The sequence below is a fragment of the Pleurodeles waltl genome, chromosome 6 (assembly GCF_031143425.1).
Source record: "Pleurodeles waltl isolate 20211129_DDA chromosome 6, aPleWal1.hap1.20221129, whole genome shotgun sequence".
In the NCBI taxonomy this organism is placed as follows: domain Eukaryota; kingdom Metazoa; phylum Chordata; class Amphibia; order Caudata; family Salamandridae; genus Pleurodeles; species Pleurodeles waltl.
The window spans coordinates 1,328,672,851-1,328,695,393 of NC_090445.1; the positions used below are offsets into that span (position 1 = coordinate 1,328,672,851).

At 49.2% G+C, this 22,543-nt stretch overlaps 1 protein-coding gene across 1 annotated transcript in view; it reads right to left on the reverse strand.

Moving 5' to 3' along the window:
• Positions 1 to 22,543, reverse strand: part of LOC138300838 (rap1 GTPase-GDP dissociation stimulator 1-like) — a 522,948-nt gene that overhangs the window by 24,181 nt on the left and 476,224 nt on the right. The window contains exons 9-10 of the mRNA XM_069240650.1: positions 5,960 to 6,094; positions 1,252 to 1,377 (exon numbers count right to left, since the gene is read on the reverse strand). Coding sequence (XP_069096751.1) covers positions 1,252 to 1,377; positions 5,960 to 6,094 — 261 coding nt within the window. The remainder of the gene's footprint in view (positions 1 to 1,251; positions 1,378 to 5,959; positions 6,095 to 22,543) is intronic.

Sequence of the window (22,543 nt, forward strand, 5' to 3'; positions counted from 1 at the left end):
GGTAGCTTTTCCTAACTTCTACACAAATAAATAGCCACAATGGTTTTAATCACGAGTCTTAATTGAATTGGTATCCGTTATTAGCCTTCTTATACTATTCTAATAAGTGTATCTCTGCTTGTCTGTGGCTTGGAGTCAATTTATAATCCCAATCCTACACCACAAATAATCGTTGTGACAAATCATAGTCGATAAAGAGCATTTTTCATACTCGAGGCCTATTGCAAGAATAGGCTTTGTTGAGCCAAAAACAAAATCTACATATTTTCCTCAAGACTTGTATTTAGCTGTGAGGTGGCTTCTTTGCCAAACAGCATAATCGAACTGGTATAATTTTACTTGTGCCCAACTCCAGGATTCGAATGGTGGATCAGTATTATAATTCTTCAAGGGAATTTTGACTCTTGACTTTGACTTTCTGACGAGAGGTGTGTGACCATGATCATAGGCAGATCGTTGTGTCACCACTTCCAAATGGACATTTTATGAAGTGACCTACTAGTACGTAGATTACGCGGCAAAATAAATGGCAGGTTTCAAAAAGTAGATGCACAATTAGCAGGCTCTATTTGTGACCTCCCTCTTCTAACATCGGGCCTTATGTTTTTTTTAGAATGAATCTGTAATATTTATTAACTTTTTTTTGGAACAATTCTTTAAATAAACTTCCTGAGTCTTTCCCTTAAAATCAATTTTACTTTCGGTAACAATTTCGAAAATCAAAAGGCAAACTACAGGGTTGACTGCAGTTGTAGGTAAGGAGGGCGGGGGGCGGACCTGTGCTTTCAACGCAGAAGAAAAGCGCAAGGTGACAAGGCAAAGAAAAATAGCCGTTCACCTGAAAAATACAATTTAACAAATGTGGAATAAAGCAAGTATGGGCTGTTCTTCGTCAGTCCCCTAAACGCGAGAGGAAAAACAAATCTACTTTGTCTCTTGCTACCACCCAAAAATGTTTTTTGCAATTTTGATTAAAAAAAATAATAATCTAAAGTACATTCTTGTATTTCAAGTGATATCACAGCCTAGAAACATCAGACAAGTGGTCAAGATGGAACTAAAATTACAGAAATCCAGTCACAAATAAGAAAGCTTATCCACAAAAGCCCGTCTTCTTTTATTTACTTTCCTTTCAATTCTTTTGCAAGTTAGAATTGTTCAGATATTCAGTCGGATCGCTTTTAGAACACTTAAGATTAGCATTCAAAACTTCAAACTTCCATCCGGCCTGTTCCAGTTAATCATACTTACCTTGGCCATCGGTCAACATGCGCAATGTTCCCAGTAGTTTGAACTGCACTGGAGGCATCTCAGACCTGAGCAGCATCTGGATCCGGTCTGCCACGCCCTGCTCCAGCATCCTAACCTTGTTCATGACTGCAGCAGGAAAGATAAAGAGACACCTTTTACACAGGGAGAGCTAACCAAAGGCATGTTGAGCAACGGAGCAAAGATGGAGAGAAAGGGAGACATACCTACAGGCCAATTCAGATATTACCTTATGGGCCTGTGTCTTTGAGATGCCGGGATAGATGTTAAACAAACTAATCAGGCCTGGTACATTTAAGCCTCTCAACCCTGCACCACAGGCCTATCAGGAAAACACTTAGCGACTGGATTTGCTAAGATTTTGTGTCAGGGTTGCATCACTTTTTTGGCACATCACATTTCAAAATTATTTTGAGATTTACAAAGCCACTCAAATCCTGATTTGCATGGCTCTGAGATAAAAAAAAAAGTAATGCAGCAAATAGTGCTGCCTTGTGTTACCTTGCATCAAGTAGGCTTTACAAGTGTGGTGCATGGGCGTTTTGTGTATCCATCCATGTATTTTAACACACACCCATTTGTACAAAGACTTGTAAACATTGGTTTGTGCTAAAATTGTGTGCCTTCTGAGGCTGGCGTTAATGAGGAAAAATACATTTATGTTTCCTGTTTTTATCCTCTTTGGATGTTTGCTGCAGAGGGAATAGCCTGAAAGGATAGTTTTTATGCAGGAAGGTATTCTTTCCTGCATAAAAGTATCCTGACCGCAACACAGACACCCTTGTGACATGATGCAAGTGTGCCTGTGTTGGCACTAGGCAGCAACAAATACACCAGCATGGGGAGAGAGCAGAACTGAGCTGTATCTTTGAAAATATGCAACTTCACTTACTGCTCTGCGTTGCTTGAAATGTTCCTGGTTGTATGGTGTTACACAATACACCTGACAAGACCCAAAATCCACATGATTTGTAAAGTAAGCTTGAGCAATTATTTTTTGTGTTTGAGGAGTACATTAATTTAACAACTGTGGTTTGTGGAATTTATCTTCCACAAAACAGAGCAAAAACGCACCAAAAGAAATGTCATGAACATGAAAATTTGTGAACGTTTTGTTGTTTTGTTGTGGTTTGTGAACCTCACGAACAACTATGAAACAAAAAGCCCCAAAACAACAAAATGTCCGAATTCTGCTGAAATTTGAGAGGTGTGACATCAACCAAGAATCCCTTTGTGAATCACTTCCATGCACACAATTACTTTCAGGGGGATTTTGCACTTTTTGAATTTCGGAGAACGTTTCGCCCAAAACTATTTCAAAGCTTAATGCGAAGATCTCAAGTCTGCTTAAAATTCAGTGCTAAGTAACAAATGTCAACCAGAAGGAGCAAAATTTTAATGGTGGCAATAAGCCATTGATGACACCTTCTTTGTAATTTTAGGTCACACTCCCTGGTCAAAATCTTGAATCTTGTATAGCCCATCTGTTTCATTGCAAGTCACTCAATTTGTGTAACTCTAACCCAACGGATTTGCTGTATAGGGCATACTAGTCACTTACCAGCTGGTTACATGCGACAATAGATGTGTTGTGGTGTGTTTGGACCTCATGCAAGAAATAGACCTATGGGGAGGTTATACGCACTCGGAGATTCTGTAATCTGATGAGCACTCCTCTATTATGAAGACTTTTAGAATATAGAGATACAAAGAGAAGATTACTCTTAAAAAAGTCATTTTACAAAACAGACTCAAATAGAAAACCAAAACAACATATTCCTCGTGAGGGTATGTGCACTCGAGATGCTGTAGCCTGATGAACACTCCTATATTGTCAAGATTTAAAAGATACAGAAACAAGAAGAAAATTACTTTTACAATTCATATTCACAAAATACACACAAGCAGAAGATAAAAACAAAACAGTAACAATTGGGTCATTGGTAAAAACCTCCTCTAGCTAGACCTTTTCTATTTTCTGTCGTGAACACCAACAATACTGGAGTAGTGCAATTTTGGCTGCTCCCCTACACATTACAGAAGTAACACAACAATGTATTCAACAACAAATATTCTGTGTGATTTAACCTATTAATGTAAAGTAAAGCATTCAACCTTGTTACTAAAAGCACACTCACTGTAGAAACTAGAGTTTTCATTGATATGTGTGAGCTCTAATATTTGCAAATTTGTAGTTCTCATTCCCATTTACGCTCGTAGTTTGAAATGTTACATTTATTGAAAAGTACATTGCATATGTAATCATGAATTCATTGGTTGTGTCTTGCATTTATTCTGGTATTATGTTTGCAAATATAATCGACTGTTTAAAAATATACATTAACAGTGATTTACTAAGTTAGCACGAGTACACCTTCATTTTAATGTGTGGAATGTATTTTCTGTGCATTGCATGTTTTTCTTTCAGGTGCACATGATTTCTTATTCAGTGAAAAGATTATTGTGTATTGGAGATAGGAAGGCCTGAGGAAGGAGATCTTTTGATGATTTAATGAGCAGAAGAAGCCTCCTGTTCATTGTCTATCTGAAGAGAAGAAACTCAAGGCTATCATGGTCGTTAGTGTTCCATGGGATGGGATAATTACCCCATATTGCGAGTGAGCTCTGTGAGAAAGGGAAATTATTGGGTTTCTGGTGGCATGTTCAGAAGACACAGATGCTCCTGGAACTTTCCATTTCAAGTTACTGTTCACATTGATAGACTTTCAACAGAATCTTGTAGACTTGGAGAGGTACAGACTTCTCAGACCCTTTGGCCCTTACAGGGCATAGCTTCATGCTAACATGGGATTCTTTATTTATGAAGAATCCTACTGGAGTCTTTGCGATGCGGCCTTGCTCTAACCCATACTGTCCTATTTAGTTTAGATCTAACTAGATGTCTTTAATTTTCTTTTTGCTGAGGAGGAAAAATCCAAATTTCTTTGAGGAATATCAATTCCTACTTCTTAGTTTCTGTATTGCTGTGACTATATTTACTGTATGCCATATGCTGAGGAGACTGAACTTATTTCAGTGTTTCAGATTGCAGGTTCTGATTCTGTACCCTTGTAATCTGATTGATTCTTATTCCTCTTTGTGTGGCTAAATTGGCTTCATGACTGAAAATTGTAAAGTTGTTACTAACTCACTTGCTTTCCAGGACACCTCAAGAATCATCGCACAGAGACTAACAACCATTTCTGTATGCATCGCTTCACTACTAAGCCCAGGTAGATGAAATAAAAGTAATCACTTGGGACCTCTGAGCGTTCATTCTGCACAAGGGAGCCACATTTCAAAGGCTGCACGCCAAAGTGTTATGGGTTAAGAGTTTAATAAAACCAGCTAGTGAAACTTCCTGCCTTAAACATTGAGGGGCATATTTATGAGCCACATGGTACAAGAGGGACACAACTTATAAAAGAGATTTATGAAACCACGTAAGGCCACTTTGCATTGCCCTGAGTGGCTCCATAAATCTGGAGTAAGGCAATACAGCGCAAATTACTGCATTGCTTTACTCTACCCTGAGAAAGCATTCCAGGGGTGTTGCATTGGTGTTCTCACGCAACTCCCATGGTTTTTGACGCATTCACAGATTTACCAGAAGTTGTAGACCTGGGAATGCACCAAAAAGATACGCCTTTTCAAGTGTGGTGTAAATAGGAGAAATTTCTTTGTTTATCCTCATTAGTTCCTCTTTCTATGTGTACTGCATTCTACAGCACACATGGGAAGAGGAATATGCCTTTCAGGATTGCTTTTGTGCAGGAATATGCGCCTGTGCACCAGGGTGCAAGGATGCCTGCGTTAGCGCTAGGCATTCAGTTGTGCGACTGGATAGAGGAAGGGCAGGAATGTGCTGTATTGCCTTAAACACAGCATATTTCTGCCTGTTCATTGTGACACAGTGTAGTGAAGCAAGGTGATGTGCTGCACTGCATCACATTCTCATCAATAGGCCCCTGAGATTGTGCCCATAAAGGCACCTGATGGTGGTTCACTTGAGAGGACCTACAACACCACTTAATAGGCACAAAATAAACAAAGCGAGGAGGTCTGGCGTTGCTTGCGAGCTTTTTGGCCTTGTCAATGCCTGTTTTCTTTTGACATGGTTTTTGTAACACTTTACTGCTATGTGGACCTACTATGCCCTCTCCAATGTACAACAAAAGACATTGTCTACAAGCAAAACAAAAAGCACACATTACCTTTGTAGCCCTGACACTGAAGGGTATTACTGTGCTCCTTATGAAAATGAAGAATGCTTTCACTCATATTAAAGTTAGCTAGTGGGAGAAGTGGCGCAACCCACTGCCTCATGGTTTATGCTGCAGTGGGTAGAATTAAAATGTGAATGACACAACTACTAATCACTATTTGAAAAAGGCTTGTTGAAAGCCTCTGGATGAATATTATATATACAATTTTAGTTAAATTAAAAAGTATTGTCTAACACCAGACCAAAAATTGAGTGGCATAGTGAAATAATCGAGTTTGGAGCAGAAAGAAAATCCAGAGGCAGAGGTAGAGTTTTCTAACACACACTTAAAAGCCTCAGTACCCCCTTCAGTTGGCAAGGCCAAACAAGTTGGAGGTGAGTCCATTGAAAGGAATTTATTTCCCAGTGCGCTAAACACCACCTTTTAGCATCTGCTTAACGTTCATTGGTCACAGGTGCGCGTACCTGGGATGGCGAGGTTCCGTAGTGCACTCAGTGCAGCATGCTGTACCGAGACATCTCCATTTTCCACATGCTGCTCCAGCAAGTCCAAGAGTTGATGCACCACTCCAAGTTCCACCATTCGGGCACAGTTGCTGTCTGTAGAAAGGGAACAGAAAATTAGAATGGAAGACATGCAGTCCTATCAAGGCATGCCTACATAGCCTTGAGAGAAACGTTGCCTCTAGCTTTGCATGCTGACTTCCAAGGTCAGGAAAGCCAAAAGTACATCAGTGCAGGGGAAAAGGCAGGAATGAGCAGTATTGACAATTATTGAACATTCCTGCCCTTTTCCTGTCACGCAGTTTCCCACTTGGTTTGTGTGCTATTCAGTACCGGACACAGGAAAAGTCTTCTTGATGGGAAATGGCCACCGCCAGCTGTGCTGTGAGGAAGCCTGATCCAATGGAGCATTTATAGTGGTCAGCCTACTGAGAATCATGGTGCAGTCATCCTCAGTGCTTAATCTGTTTAAAACATAAGGTCCGGGTCCCAAAACTTTGGTCAGAAGCCAGCAGCTGACACTACAAATACAGGGGGTGTTGAATTGCAAAACGTCATAGCTTAATTCCACTTTATGCCTCCTTCATACACCAACACAAAGCCCTGCTCTTTTTCTCACTCTTGCTGGTTCCTTTTCATCCCTGCTTTCTCCCTTTGTCACTGTTTTTCCATCTTTCTCATCCCCCGTTTATGTTTTTCTTTCTCTTACTCTGGGTCATAGTCTAATGAAGGAAAATAAGTGATGGCCCCCAAAAATGAGTGCAGGTGCTTCCTGGTGCCCCTTCCTATGCAAAAACAATCCTGCTTACAATGCAGGCACCCTTCCACTAAGATGCAAGGGTGCCTATATTTGGCCTATGCAGCACATTGTGCGTCAGTGCAGGGAAAAGACAGGAATGCACCTTACAATGTTAAGTATGGCACATTCATGCCTTTTTTCCTATGATGCAGTACAACCAGGTGACTTGTTACACTGTGTGAATTTTTGATAAATATGCCACTGGGTTTCTCCAAAGTAGCACAGGAGAAAGATTCCTACTGTAAATAAGGAAATGTACAATTAGACCAAATTTAAGGGAAGAATTGTCAACACTTTGGGGGTCATTATGACCCTGGCGGTTAGAGGTAATGTGGCGGTAGTACCGCCAACAGGCTGGCGGTACTTACCGCCACATTATGACATTGCCAAACCGCTAATGTACCACACCGACTGCCACTGTGGAAATGACCGCTGGGCTGGAGACTTCACTCTCCAGCCCGGCAGCCGTCACTTGCGCTTGTGCAGGGTTATGACCCCGCCTACCGCCATGGTTTTCGTGGCTCCCTTACCGCCACGAAAACCATGGTGGTAGGCACTATCAGTGACAGGGAATACCTTCCCTGTCACTGATAGGGTCTTCACCACCCCCTCTCCCCCTCCACAGATTCCCACCCACCCCCACTTCCTCTCCAGACCCGCCCATTACATACACACACCTTACTTCATACAGAAACACACGCATTCACACTCTCATTCCCACATTCATCCACGCATGCATACATCCATTCACACACACATCCACACACACTGACATACATACAAGCACACACGCATTCACACTACACAACATACATGCACTCACACATCCATACATGCACACACATGCACCATGCAACACACACCTGCATACACGCACTCACAGACATACACACACACACACCACACACACACACAACATCCTCCACCCCCCTCCGTTGTTGGAGCACCCGACTTACCTGTTGTCAGGGGTCCTCCAGCAGGAGACAGGATGGGGTGCTGCTGCCAGCACCAGCGTCCGCCAGCAGAACACCGCCAGGCCGTATCATGGGTCATGATATGGTCTACGGCGGTCTACTGGTGTGGTGCTCCTGTTGGCAGCAGCGCCACCTGACCTCCATCCGCAGGCATGACCACAGCTGGATTGCCGCCATCCTTCTGGCGGAAATCCGTCTGTGGTCATAATAGGGCGGACGGCTGGTAGCCGTGGCGATGATCTTTTGGCGGCCGGCGCCGCGGCGGTAGGTGGTTTTTACAGCCGGGGTCGTAATGTGTCCCATTGTGTCAATTAAAGTCACCAAAAGTGACACAAACTGGCGCAAATTGTTAAGTTGCTATTTACTTTCTAGCACAATTTTGGAAATTTGCCTAAAAGTAACACAAAGTAGTAGCTTGTGTTATTGTGCATTCCTTTGAGTCAAGGGTGTCCTGTGTAGTACATGTGGGTTCCGCATGCTACAACACATGTTTTTGATGCAAAATTGAATATACTAACCTTTGTAGACAGGACTTTACACCAAAATGAACACCTCCTCAACTCAAACCTTAACTTGGAGAAATGTTTTTATTTCTCTAAACTTTAAATGTGTGTTGCACTGTCCAGCTCATATACAATTTTTGAGAAATTTTAAAGTACTCGTTAGCATATTTTTTGTAATGAAAGTATACCCTTACAATACAAAACCTATGCTAGCAATCACACATACACATTTTCTCTATGAATACAAGGAATGTGTGTGGCGCTAGGCAGCCTTTATAAGTGTCAGCAGAGGAGCTGAAAGCAGCAGTGCCGAGTCTTTGAAGATTTGGGGCCTCATTTACAAGGTCCTAGTCATTTTTTTGATGCTCCAGTGGCGCAGTGTGCCAGCCCATATTTGCAAGGCCACACAAAGCCACCCTGTGTGGCTTTTCATGGCCTTGTAATTATGGACCCCTTTCACGCATAACACTGTGTGATAGGGCATTCCATGGGTGTTGCTTGGTGTGTTCCCACACAACACCCATGGAACCCGAAGGAATCTTATGCATTCTCAGATTTACAAGTCTGGGAATGCAACAGATTCCTATGCCACTTCAGGAGTGGTGTAAGAGTGATAGAACGGGGAGAAATATCTTTATTTCTCCCTGTTTTTTCCTCTTGTTATTATTTTTGTACCGGAAAGTGTCCTTTACTGCAGAAAAACAATCATCCCCACTACGCAGGCACACTTGCACCATGGTGTAAGGGTGCCTACGTTGGTGCATTGCAGCAATTTGTGTGCCAACACAGGGGGAGAGGACAGAAATGCACCGTATCTTGTAGATATGGCACATTTCTGCCCTTTACCGGTGGTGCAGGGTGGCGTAGCAAGGCACGTGCTGTGCCGCCTTGTGCCATGGGCCTTGTAAATGAGGCCCTTGGCTATGTGTTTTTCACCTTGCAAAACATAGCATTGGCAAACTTTCAATAAACCTTTTCCATAGTGTCATAGTCAACAATTTGAAAACAGCCTCTTTCACATGTGTAGTGGGCATGAAACTGGGGTACTCACTATGATTTGTTCTCTTTTGCGTGAGCACAAAACAGCCTACCCATTTGGAGAAGACATTTGTTTCAGCTCTATTGCTAAGGGACAAAGGGCCATATGTACGAACACTTTTTCCTATAGACACAGAATGGGTATAAACCTTTGCTACATCTGGCCCAAAGAAACATAACTGATTCTATTTTTGGGCAATTTACTCTTTTACCTGTTGCTGGGAATCCCAATGGCAGGATGTGGAACTAGAGTGAGCTGTGGCCATAAAACGATTTTTTCACAAAGGGTTTCTTCTTGTTTGTAGTTCACTACTGAAACAAGAGACCTTTTGAAATAAGTTTTAAGACTCTCTTCACAGCCAAAATAGGTGTCTGACTTCTTCCCAGTAGCATGCCTGCTAAGTGATATTTCTCACACTGTTCAGTGGATTCTCCTACATGAAAGATCTAACCAGTGGTGGCTGGAGTCAGGGCAAAGTGGTGGGGCGGGGGGGCACAAAACAAAAACGACAAGCAAAAAAAGAACAAAAAAAGCTTGCCTGCCACATCATCACCAGTTCGCCGCTCTTCTGGGTCCCTCGCTGAAGACACAGGCTCCCAGCCTGCTCTGTGGCCAATCTCAACGCATCTCTCATGCTGCTAGCAGCATGAGAGCAGCATCAGGATTGGCATGAGCACTCTTGATTTGAGCTCCCAAGCATACAGAGAGCCTGTGCCTGCTCTCTCCAACCCGGCAACACAGTGTCGAATTGGAGAGAGCTCAGTGAGCATGTGTATTTGGCCGTCCTGAGACGGCCGGCCAAACACACATGCACTCTGAGGGAAGTGCACCTAGCACTCCCCCCCTGGTTCCTGTCATACCCATGGCCCCACCCTGAAAAATAAAATGATAATAAACATAATTTATTCTTGTTTTATTTTTCAAGTTCGCAGCTGCTGCTGCTGCTGGCAGTGGGGTGACGCTCCTCCACCATACCGGAAGAGGCGTGCTGGTTCTGACCATGCTTCAGCTTCTATTAATACTCTCTAGCAGGCAATCAAGCTGTCCCCAACAGAGGCAGACACAAACATTCCTTTGGTTGAATATCAGGGCCCTACACTAGAGCAAGGTTCAACTGGAAGGCACACTCCTATAGGGATTCACTCAGAAGCAAGCAGTGAATCACCTTGCAGTTCCAGCCATATTCTGAAGGTCCAGTGTGCTGAGCAAGGATACCAAGATTGTAAATCAGCATGCCTTTGATAGCTGCCCTAAACTAAAACCTTACTATTTTCCACAGGTATCCATAGATCCTATTCCTGCTTTTTTGATAGTTGGAAGGTTTCCTATGTTGCATCAGGAAGAATTCTCCTGAGTCCTCAGCTGGCAAAATACAGCATGGCAGAAGGTTTATTGATCAGGGCAAAGATCATAACAACTTCTTAATCTGATTCTTGGTAAAAACAAAAACTTGTCTTCTTGATGACAAAAACATTCCAGATCTGATATCCCATCGCCAAATATTCAAAACAGAATGAAGTCAGAGAGTCTGAAAGGGACGTGATTGAATATCTGTTCAGGTCTGTGAGCATGAGACCACATATGACAGGTTAAGTGTCACGTAATAAAGTAGTGACATATACTACATTAAGAGGTCCACTCAAATCTTTAGACCCGGACAGGAGTAAGAGAACATCCAAACAAAAAATATAAGCCAGAAAACATCAAATATATCATCCAATAATCAAAATATTATATTTAGAGACAGTAAATTAAACACACCATGACCTATGTGGCCATGAATCACCACAACATTTTAGTAAAGTTTAAACATTTATTGCCTGCAGATTAACAATGCGAAAGTCATGTAAGTCAGGTACAAAACCAAATGATAGAGATATAAAAACAACACAGGCTGACCAAAATGTCAAAAGAATTTCAATCTAGCTAAAGCATTTATCATTAGACATTCCAGAATAACAATGCAGAATAGTAACAATAGTAAGTAAAAAATAGAAAAAGTATACACTTAGTTTATGCAGATTAATTAATCACAATCAATTAATAAACAATCAAATTTGGACCAACCATCTCTATTACTTTAATTCGATAATCATGTTTGTACTTCATGCAAAAATAAAAATAACACAAACATTTATTTGGAAAACATCTAGCTATGGCAGTAACCACAATAAGGGGTTGGATTTTCTAAAAGAGAAAAAGCCACATGAAAGACAAATGCACATTGATTATACATCTCCTTAATGAGACAGCAGACAGCAGGATCTTGATCAACAGAGCACAGGAGCATCATGTCCTCATTAGGCAGCATCAGAAACTAAGAGCATGGGGCAACAGTTCAGTGAAGTTGAGCCTACTATATTTGAACGGATAGAATCATAGGCAAAAGTTTAATAACAGAAACACATCTAACTCATAATACTAGAATTGAAGAGCTGACTTACATAATCTAAAACTTGGCTATATTAAAGTCCTAAAAATAACTAACTAAGCTTCTATTGGACAAGGCTGTAGGATGAGAGTGTTAATAGCCAATCAGGTTTAACTTGCATCTCCAAAGTATCTTTTCTTCATACAGAGTAATTCGGATTGGTTTACATTGTCACTTTCCCCTAATTATGATTAGTCAAAATATATTTTCATTAGACATTATTATTTCATATAATGCACTTTGTGGTGGACACCATGGCAGTCACTTCAAAGCTGCATGTTTATTCTTCTAACACACTTTTTTTTAGTTAGGCCTTTAAAATACACGTTGTTTCACATTGTGTTTTAGTGATTCATTTTTATTACTAATGTTTGCTGTCAACAGGACCACTCCCACCTAGCTGTGAGAACAAACATGTCCAGCCTAATTGGATTTCTCTCCAGTCTAGAAGATTTTATTAGCTCAATGTTCTCTAAAATACTGCAACAAGACTTGTCCTCATCCTACCATGCCACACTGACATCACTCCACACCTCCAGGAACTTCACTAGTTTCCCATCTACAAACACTCTCAGTTCAAACTCCTCACACACACATACAAAACACTACATAACATATGTCCTGTCTACCTCAACAGCTGCATACACTTCCTGCAAGCTTTCAGGCACCTCCACTCAGCCGGACTTTCAACAGCACATGTATCTGCGATACAAAAACAGAGCAGGAGGTCACACCTTCTCATACATCTTACCCAAGGCATGGAACAACCTCGCACAGCACATCAGAGCCTCTTCATCGCTTCCTGAGTTCCGCAGGAATTTGACAACCTGGCTTTCAAATAAATTCTCCTTGGGAGACCTTAGCCTACCCACCTGTGGAGCACATGCATACACTTACGGGTGATTAGAGTGCTATACAAATATGCATAACAAAATAACAAAATGTAATAACATAACATAGCATAACATTACATAACACAAATTAATTAACTCACCTGCCTAGAAAACTTGAAATATGTTCTATTTTTTACATATGTCATACGACTAAAAGAAGTTATTTAATTCATAGATTTTATATTTTTAGGCCAAATTAAATAAATGCAGGATACACAATTTTAAAGGAGTATGGGGGTGGTTCTAACCCTGGCGGTCGGTGATAAAGTGGCGGCCAAACCGCCAACAGGCCGGCGGTTGAAAAAATGGAATTCTGACCCTGGCGGCAACCGCCAACACAGCCCGCCACATTAACACTCCGACCGCCACGGCGGTACAGACAAACAGCGCGGCGGTCACCGCCAACAGGCAGGCGGCAGACAATGTACCGCCCACACTATCATAACTCACCAATCCGCCACCTTTTCCAGGGCGGGAGCCCCGCCGATAAAAACACGGCGGAAACAGACTACGAACGGGAAAACGCTCACCAAAACACACTCCACGAGTACGGAGGACAGCATGGAACCCGAATTAAACATCCTACCTGCTCTCGTCTACCTGCTCATCTACCACGAGTACGAACGCCGGCGCAGACGACAACGGTGAGTACTGCACCTACGACACACGGGAGGGGGGAGGAGGGAAGCTTACGGCACACACATATGCGACCCCCACCCCCCCAAACAATGTACACACTGATGCAGAGCAACAATGCACAGTGACACCACCCAAACCCCCCTGAAAAATGCAAAGACATAATTAAATTGTGAAGAAAAATTTATATAAAAAATAGACTCTGATAAATATAGGTCAACTATGCAAAATATCCATACCAAAATAATACTATATACACTGCCATGGAGAACCGAGGCAATTAGTCCTCTACATCAAAATTAAATAGAACAGTCCGTGGGCCACAGTGTAGCGACACAAGGGCAAAGCCCACACAGGAGACCTGAGTCCTTTGGAGAGAACACTGCAGGGGCATCTGATGAAAAAACTACAGGCACCTCAGGGGGAAGGGAAGGGGGGGGCACCACAGCCACATGAGTCCACGACGGCAGATCCACGAAGGGGCCACCATGCCCATTGATGTATCCTGGGGAGTGCAAAGCCACAGTCTCTCAAGTCTCTACAGTGGGTGGGTTGCCCACAGTGCCATCCTGGGGAGTGCAAAGCCACAGTCTCTCAAGTCTCTACAGTGGGTGGGTTGCCCACAGTGCCATCCTGGGGAGTGCAAAGCCACAGTCTCTCAAGTCTCTACAGTGGGTGGATTGCCCACGGTGCCATCCTGGGGAGTGCAAAGCCACAGTCTCTCAAGTCTCTACAGTGGGTGGGTTGCCCACTGTGCCATCCTGGGGAGTGCAAAGCCACAGTCTCTCAAGTCTCTACAGTGGGTGGGTTGCCCACAGTGCCATCCTGGGGAGTGCAAAGCCACAGTCTCTCAAGTCTCTACAGTGGGTGGATTGCCCACAGTGCCATCCTGGGGAGTGCCAAGCCACAGTCTCTCAAGTCTCTACAGTGGGTGGGTTGCCCACTGTGCCATCCTGGGGAGTGCCAAGCCACAGTCTCTCAAGTCTCTACAGTGGGTGGGCTGCCCACTGTGCCATCCTGGGGAGTGCAAAGCCACAGTCCATCAGGTGGATGACAGTCTCCACTGGTCAAGGAGGAGGCATGGTGGGCACAGTGAACCATAAACAGTGCTTGACAGGAAGGGCCCAGCGGAGCGGTGCTTGAGACGGCGGTGCCCAGCGGAGCGGTGCTTGAGACGGCGGGGCCCAGCGGAGCGGTGCTTGACAGGAAGGGCCCAGCGGAGCGGTGCTTGACAGGAAGGGCCCAGCGGAGCGGTGCTTGAGACGGCGGGGCCCAGCGGAGCGGTGCTTGACAGGAAGGGCCCAGCGGAGCGGTGCTTGACAGGAAGGGCCCAGCGGAGCGGTGCTTGAGACGGCGGGGCCCAGCGGAGCGGTGCTTGAGATGGTGGTGCCCAGCGGAGCGGTGCTTGACAGGAATGGCCCAGCGGAGCGGTGCTTGAGACGGCGGTGCCAAGCGGAGCGGTGCTTGAGACGGCGGGGCCCAGCGGAGCGGTGCTTGACAGGAAGGGCCCAGCGGAGCGGTGCTTGAGACGGCGGTGCCCAGCGGAGCGGTGCTTGAGACGGCGGTGCCCAGCGGAGCGGTGCTTGACAGGAAGGGCCCAGCGGAGCGGTGCTTGAGACGGCGGGGCCCAGCGGAGCGGTGCTTGACAGGAAGGGCCCAGCGGAGCGGTGCTTGACAGGAAGGGCCCAGCGGAGCGGTGCTTGAGATGGCGGGGCCCAGCGGAGCGGTGCTTGACAGGAAGGGCCCAGCGGAGCGGTGCTTGAGACGGCGGTGCCCAGCGGAGCGGTGCTTGACAGGAAGGGCCCAGCGGAGCGGTGCTTGAGACGGCGGTGCCCAGCGGAGCGGTGCTTGACAGGAAGGGCCCAGCGGAGCGGTGCTTGACAAGAAGGGCCCAGCGGAGCGGTGCTTGAGACGTCGGGGCCCAGCGGAGCGGTGCTTGACAAGAAGGGCCCAGCGTAGCGGTGCTTGAGACGGCGGGGCCCAGTGGAGCGGTGCTTGACAGGAAGGGCCCAGCGGAGCGGTGCTTGAGACGGCGGGGCCCAGCGGAGCGGTGCTTGACAGGAAGGGCCCAGCAGAGCGGTGCTTGAGACGGCGGGCCCAGCAGAGCGGTGCTTGAGATGGCGGTGCCCAGCGGAGCGGTGCTTGACAGGAAGGGCCCAGCGGAGCGGTGCTTGAGACGGCGGTGCCCAGCGGAGCGGTGCTTGAGACGGCGGGGCCCAGCGGAGCGGTGCTTGACAGGAAGGGCCCAGCGGAGCGGTGCTTGAGACGGTGGTGCCCAGCGGAGCGGTGCTTGACAGGAAGGGCCCAGCGGAGCGGTGCTTGACAGGAAGGGCCCAGCGGAGCGGTGCTTGAGACGGCGGGGCCCAGCGGAGCGGTGCTTGACAGGAAGGGCCCAGCGGAGCGGTGCTTGACAGGAAGGGCCCAGCGGAGCGGTGCTTGAGATGGCGGGGCCCAGCGGAGCGGTGCTTGACAGGAAGGGCCCAGCGGAGCGGTGCTTGAGACGGCGGGGCCCAGCGGAGCGGTGCTTGACAAGAAGGGCCCAACGGAGCGGTGCTTGAGACGGCGGGGCCCAGCGGAGCGGTGCTTGACAGGAAGGGCCCAGCGGAGCGGTGCTTGACAGGAAGGGCCCAGCGGAGCGGTGCTTGAGACGGCGGGGCGCAGCGGAGCGGTGCTTGACAGGAAGGGCCCAGCGGAGCGGTGCTTGACAGGAAGGGCCCAGCGGAGCGGGGTTTGAGACGGCGGGGCCCAGCGGAGCGGTGCTTGAGACGGCGGTGCCCAGCGGAGCGGTGCTTGACAGGAAGGGCCCAGCGGAGCGGTGCTTGAGACGGCGGTGCCCAGCGGAGCGGTGCTTGACAGGAAGGGCCCAGCGGAGCGGTGCTTGACAGGAAGGGCCCAGTGGAGCGGTGCTTGAGACGGCGGGGCCCAGCGGAGAGGTTCTTGACAGGAAGGGCCCAGCGGAGCGGTGCTTGAGACGGCGGGGCCCAGCGGAGCGGTGCTTGACAGGAAGGGCCCAGCGGAGCGGTGCTTGAGACGCCGGGGCCCAGCGGAGCGGTGCTTGACAGGAAGGGCCCAGCGGAGCCGTGCTTGAGACGGCGGGGCCCAGTGGAGCGGTGCTTGAGACGGCGGGGCCCTGTTCAGCGGTGCTCTTCTGCACGGCGGGCCCCCTTCAGCGGTGCCTATCTTCACGGCGGTGCCCTGTTCAGCGGTGCTCTTCTGCACGGCGGAGCCCTGTTCAGCGGTGCTCTTCTGCACGGCGGGGCCCTGTTCAGCGGTGCTCTTCTGCACGGTGGGGCCCTGTTCAGCGGTGCTCTTCTGCACGGCGGGGCCCTGTTCAGCGGTGCTCTTCTGCACGGCGGGGCCCTGTTCAGCGGTGCTCTTCTGCACGGCGGGCCCTCTTCAGCGGTGCCTATCTTCACGGCGGGGCCCTGTTCAGCGGTGCTCTTCTGCACGGCAGGCCCTCTTCAGCGGTGCACATCCAGTAGGTCAAGGGAGCCAGACCTGGGCTGGACTCCCTGCTCAGTCGCCCTCCGACCGTGATGTTTCTGGACCCTTCGGTGACGGAGTCCTGGGCCCTTTGGTGTCCTCCTTTACAGCTGGGATGTGGCATGTGGGGCCCACCTGCTTCGCGCTCCTGCTGGCTGACTTCTCCGCCCTGCTGCCCTTTCGCTCCTTAGATGGGGCTCTCGGGCCCTTGCCTCCCCTAGATGTTGTGGCTGGTGAAGTGGGCGAACTTTGCTCCTTGGGGGCAGCCGTGTCAGTCCTCGCACGGCGGCCCTTTTGTTTCCTGGTCCTCTTGCCGGGGGTGGGCTGGATGTGTCCTTGCTGCTGATTGAGGTGTCACTGCTGGCAAAGGGTGGACTCCAGAACCCATGCACAACAGTGACACTCGAAGCTGGGCTGGTGGTGGCTGTGGTGCTCTTGGGACTCTTTGCAGATGGAGGAGGTAGGTCATCGGAGGCAAAGAGGTTAAGATTAGCCAGGAAAAGTTTTTTAGGGCCAAGGTAAAGGGTAGGAGAAGTGGTGATGGGAGTGGAGGAAGAGGATGTGGTTGTAGGAGAGTCAGGTGTGCTGTCATTGGGTGAAGGTGCTGGTGCTGTAGGCTGTCGTGAGGTGGATGTCTGTTGGGTGGGTGGCTGCCTGCGTTTGTGTGTCTTGGAAGAGGAGGTGACAGACACAGTGGGAGAGGACACAGGGGACGTGGAAATGGCAGTGGGGGTGGTGACTGCACGCGTGCGGACTGTACAGGAGGGTGTGGTGGTGATGGAAGCACTGGCTGATGTTGGTGTGCATGCAGGTGTGAGTGTAGACGTCACAGGGAGGGAGGAGGGAGACGAGGAGGAGGGGGACACAGGGGTGGTAGTGACTGTTGGAATGTCTGCATCTGGGTGTTGCTTGGGTGAGTATTTGTGGGATCTGTGGTGCTTGTGTCTGGATGAGCTGCCCTTGGGTGTTGAGGTGTGTGCAGGCTGGTCAGATGGTGTGGATGGGATAGGCTGAGGAACAGGAGACAGAGACAGGGTGGAGGCAGTCAGAAGAGAGAGGCTGGAAACAGGGACTATGGCTGCCGTCAGTGCTGAGGCCAGAGCAGAGAACGATCGTTGATGGGCAGCCTGACCCGAATGAATGCCCTCCAGGTAGGCATTGCTCCGATGCACCTCCCTTTCTACCCCCTGGATGGCATTCAAAAGGGTAGTCTGCCCAACAATGAGCGTCCTCACAAGGTCAATGAGCTCCGCACTGAGGGCAGCAGGGGTGACAGGGGCAGGGGCTGAGGTGCCTGGGGCGAAGGAGACGCCCGCCTTCCTGGGCGAGCGGGCACGGAGCGTAGGCTGAGGGGCTGCAGGGAGGGCGGGGCTGGTGCGCTGGGTGGCGGCTGTACCTGTAGAGGCGGGGGGCACGGATGTTGCCGCCACCGCTAGGGAGCACCCATCCGAGGACCTGTCTGTGTCGCTGGTCTCACCACCGGTCCCCGTTGTGGTGCTCCCCTCACCCTCCGGATCACTGGTGCCCTCGGTGTCTGTTCCTGGGCCCACCGGGGCCTTGTGACTTGCAGCTCCCTCGTGCTCCGATGCCAAATCTCCTCCGCCTGATGATGCTAATGCACACATGCACAAGAAGATGAAGAAGAAGGGTGGGGGGAGAAAAAAGAAGACCAGGTTGAGTGCATGCAATGACAACACCGTTGGCGGAGAGGACAGACACAGGAGCCTCATGCACTAAGCCGCGCATTCGGGGTACACTACTCAGTACTTCTGACTAGGACAACAGGTCAAGAGACGACAAACGCGCACATGTGTGAGGCTGGACCATCAATAGCTGTACTTGTCACCCTACAGAGGTGGGGGCCGGGAGCACAGGGCCATGCCTAAGGGAGAGGACTACACTACAGAAAGCGCCCTGGCCTAATGTCACCCACAACCCTCCTCCCCCCCCAGACGCCTCCACTGCGCAGAAAGATAGCAGAATGTGCTGATACTCACCCCCTTGTGTCTGCTGTGATGCTCTCAAGCGCTCATCCAAATCAGGGTAGGCCACCGCCAGGATCCGGGACATCAGGGGGGTCAGGGTACGACTGGCACCCCTCCTAGGTTGGGAGGCCATCCCCAGCAGTGACTCGGCGGTCTTCCTGGTCCCGCGGCGGATGTCCTCCCACCTCTTGCAGCAGTGGGTGCCCCGTCTGACGTGGACCCCCAGGGCCTGGACTTCCTTGGCGATGGCACGCCAAATCTCGACTTTCTGATGGGCGCTGACCTATGTGACATGTACAGGGTGGGAAGGAAACATTCATCAACTTACTGCATGTTAGATGTGATTGGCCCCCCCTCCCCAACCTTGCCATATGGCACATGCTCTCATCTGTCGTGCGTTGCACTCCTCATTCGCCCCCCACCCCACCAACTTACATCCACCCCACTCCACACAGGCATCGCCCATTCCATGTGCACCCGGTGTACTTACCTGTTGGTCTGGAGGACCGTAGAGTAACGCATACTGGGGGAGGACCCCATCCACGAGCTTCTCCAACTCTTCAGACGTGAAGGCAGGGGCCCTTTCCCCAGTCGCAGCAGCCATTGTCACTTCCAGACCGAGGTCACAGCAGCACTTGCAGTATAGGTCCTCTCCTGTGGATGATCAGGTCTCGAGTGATTAAGCAGATAGAAAATGGCGGTCACGCCCGCGGCGGTGCGTACCGCGGCGGTGCGTACCGATACCGCCGGCGCACATCGTCATTGGCTCCTGAAACCCATAGGCTTCAATGTTAACCAATGCTGCTTCGTATAGCGGTCTTCGACCGCCTACCGCCATGGTGTGCTCCGCCAGCGCATTGACCTCACATCCCATTGTCCCACTTCACAGGTCAGGCAGCCGCCATTTCAAGGGCCCACATGGCATAATTTCTACTGCGACACACAGGCCTAGGCCTTGCATTGCCACACATACACGCCTTTCAATACATAGATAACCGTGTGCTATGCAAGCTGTGGTGAACGTACCAGTGATTAGCTTGACTCTGTGCTCCATGTTGTCATTCCTAGGCACCGTCCGCTGGGACTTGCGAGGAGAAGGATGAATCCTCGCGTGTACCGACCGCTGGTGGACCTGTCGACAATGGAAGAACGCCACATCATACTACGATACCGACTTGACCGTGCCACTATCCATGAACTGTGTGCCCAGCTGGAGCCAGCCCTGATGTCCCCCATCCGCCAACCCACAGGAATTCCCCCTCTGGTGCAGGTGCTGTCAGTCCTCCATTTTCTTGCAAGTGGCTCATTCCAGACAACAGTGGCCATGTCATCTGGAATGTCTCAGCCCATGTTTTCAAAAGTTTTGTCTAGAGTGTTGTCTGCCCTGACGAAACACATGCAGAGTTACATTATATTCCCTGAGGAGGTTGATTTGGCCACTGTGAAGGGTGATTTTTATGCCCTTGGACATATTCCCAACATAATTGGTGCCATTGATGGGACCCATGTGGCCTTAGTCCCCCCAAAAGACGATGAGCAGGTGTACAGAAACAGGAAAAGTTACCATTCTATGAACGTCCAGGTGGTCTGTTTGGCTGACCAGTACATCTCCCATGTGAATGCCATGTTCTCTGGTTCAGTGCATGACGCGTATGTGATGCGTAATAGCAGCATCCCTTATGTGATGGAACAGCTACAGAGACAACGTGTCTGGCTAATAGGTGACTCTGGTTACCCCAACCTGCCTTGGCTATTGACCCCAGTGAGGAATCCCCAGACCAGGGCAGAGGAACGGTACAATGAGGCCCATGGGCGAACTAGGAGGATCATAGAAAGGACCTTTGGCCTCCTGAAGGCCAGGTTTAGGTGCCTGCATATGACAGGGGGATCCCTGATGTACTCACCAAAGAAGGTGTGCCAGATCATCGTGGCCTGCTGTATGCTTCACAATCTGGCATTGCGACGTCAGGTGCCTTTCCTGCAGGAGGATGGTCCAGATGGTGGTGTTGAAGCAGCTGTGGAGCCTGCGGAGAGTGAAGAGGAGGAAGACTCAGAGGATGACACAGACAACAGGGACAGAGTTATCCAACAGTATTTTCAGTAGCACACAGGTAAGAATCACCCACGCCATTTTACTTTTCCTGAAAGCCTCCTGCTTCTCAACTTTGTCTATGACCCCCCAGTTCTTTAAAACTGATGTTTGATTTTCCCTTCCCTTTTCAGTGCTGTATGACCCACTGCGTGACTTCTGCTTGGTTAGCCCATGGACTAATGCTTATTGATCTCGGTATGTGTTCAGCACAAAGTTAACAGAACATAATTGATCTGTAATGTGTTATACATTTGTAAATAATACAGGCTGACTCCTGATTGATTTCAGTGCATTGAGTGATTTATTTTTTGTGCTAGATAATGGTACATGATATTAACACGGTGATGGGTGGGGGTGGAGTAATGTCCATGGCAGAGTCCAGTTCTCAGTCTCACAGGTGCATTGTCCATATGCCTGTGGAAGGATGGAGCAGGGGCAGTTCAAGGTTGGACAGGGTGGCAATGTGGGACAGTGGGATGACTTCAGGGGGTATCTCATGCTGGCGGGGGTCTTGACATCCTACTCTGTCTATTTTTTTGATCTCAGGCTCCTCTTGCGGGTGGTTGTTCTTCAGCAGGAGGTGGGGTTCTGGTGGCCTGTCGTTGTGGTGGGGGCTCCTGTCCACTAGCGCCGGCGGAGGTGGTAGGCTGTTCCTGGTCCGGGCTAGTGACAGGGGCCCTGTGTGGTGCCACATGGTCCCGCAACGTGTCTTATATCCGGTTGAGGGCCTGGACTATGCTCCCCATAGCGGTAGAGATGTTGGTGAGTTGATTGGTGAACCCCATGTAGCGTTCCTCCTGCTGTGCCTGGATCTCCTGGAACCTGGCCAGTACCGTCGCCATCGTCTCTTGGGAGTGGTGGTAGGCTGCCATGATGGTGGTGAGGGCCTCTTGGAGAGTGGGTTCCCTGGGCCTCTCCTCCCCCCCCGTCGCACAGCAGCCCTCCGAGTTGCCCGGTTTCCCCCGGCCTCTGTCCCCTGGACGGTGTGCCCACTACCACTGCCCCCAGGTCCCTGTTGTTGTTGGGGTGGTGGGTTAGCCTGGGTGCCCTGTAGTGGCAGACACACCGCTGATTGACCTGTCCTAGAGACAGAGGCATGGGCCCGCTGGGTGGGAGCTGTGCTGTTGTTCCCAGAGGGGGTTGGGTCTGCTGTGGCCTTTGTGTGGGGAACCGACTGTCCAGAGGTCCCCGATGGTCCGGGCTGGTCATCAGGTTCCAGGTCGACAGAGCTGCTGTCATTACTGGGGGCCTCTTCCGGGGGGGATGGACATTTCTGGACCCTCATGGCCGGTGTGTTGGCGTTCGGGTCCTGCATGGGGTAAGAGAGTATGGTTATTGTTTCTGTGTGTGCTATTGCGTGCGATTTATGGGTGCCCTTGTCCCCCAGTGCTGTCATTCCCTTGGGGGAGGTGTTGTGGGGGTGTTTGGGGGGGGGTATGTGCAGTGGTCATGCTTAGGTGATGAGTGTCCATAGTTTGTGGTGGCATGCAGGGGTTGTGTTGGGTGGGTTGTGCTGGAGAGACATTCTCAGGGAGGATGTGTGATGGGGGTTGGGGGTGAGGGTGGTGGTGGGGGTTAGCATGCTGGGGGGGTGAAGTAGTTGAGATTGTACTTACCAGAGTCCATTCCTCCGTGTACTCCAGCGAGGCCATCAGGATGCAGGATGTTTAGTACCTCTTGCTCCCATGCTGTGAATTCGGGTGGAGTGGG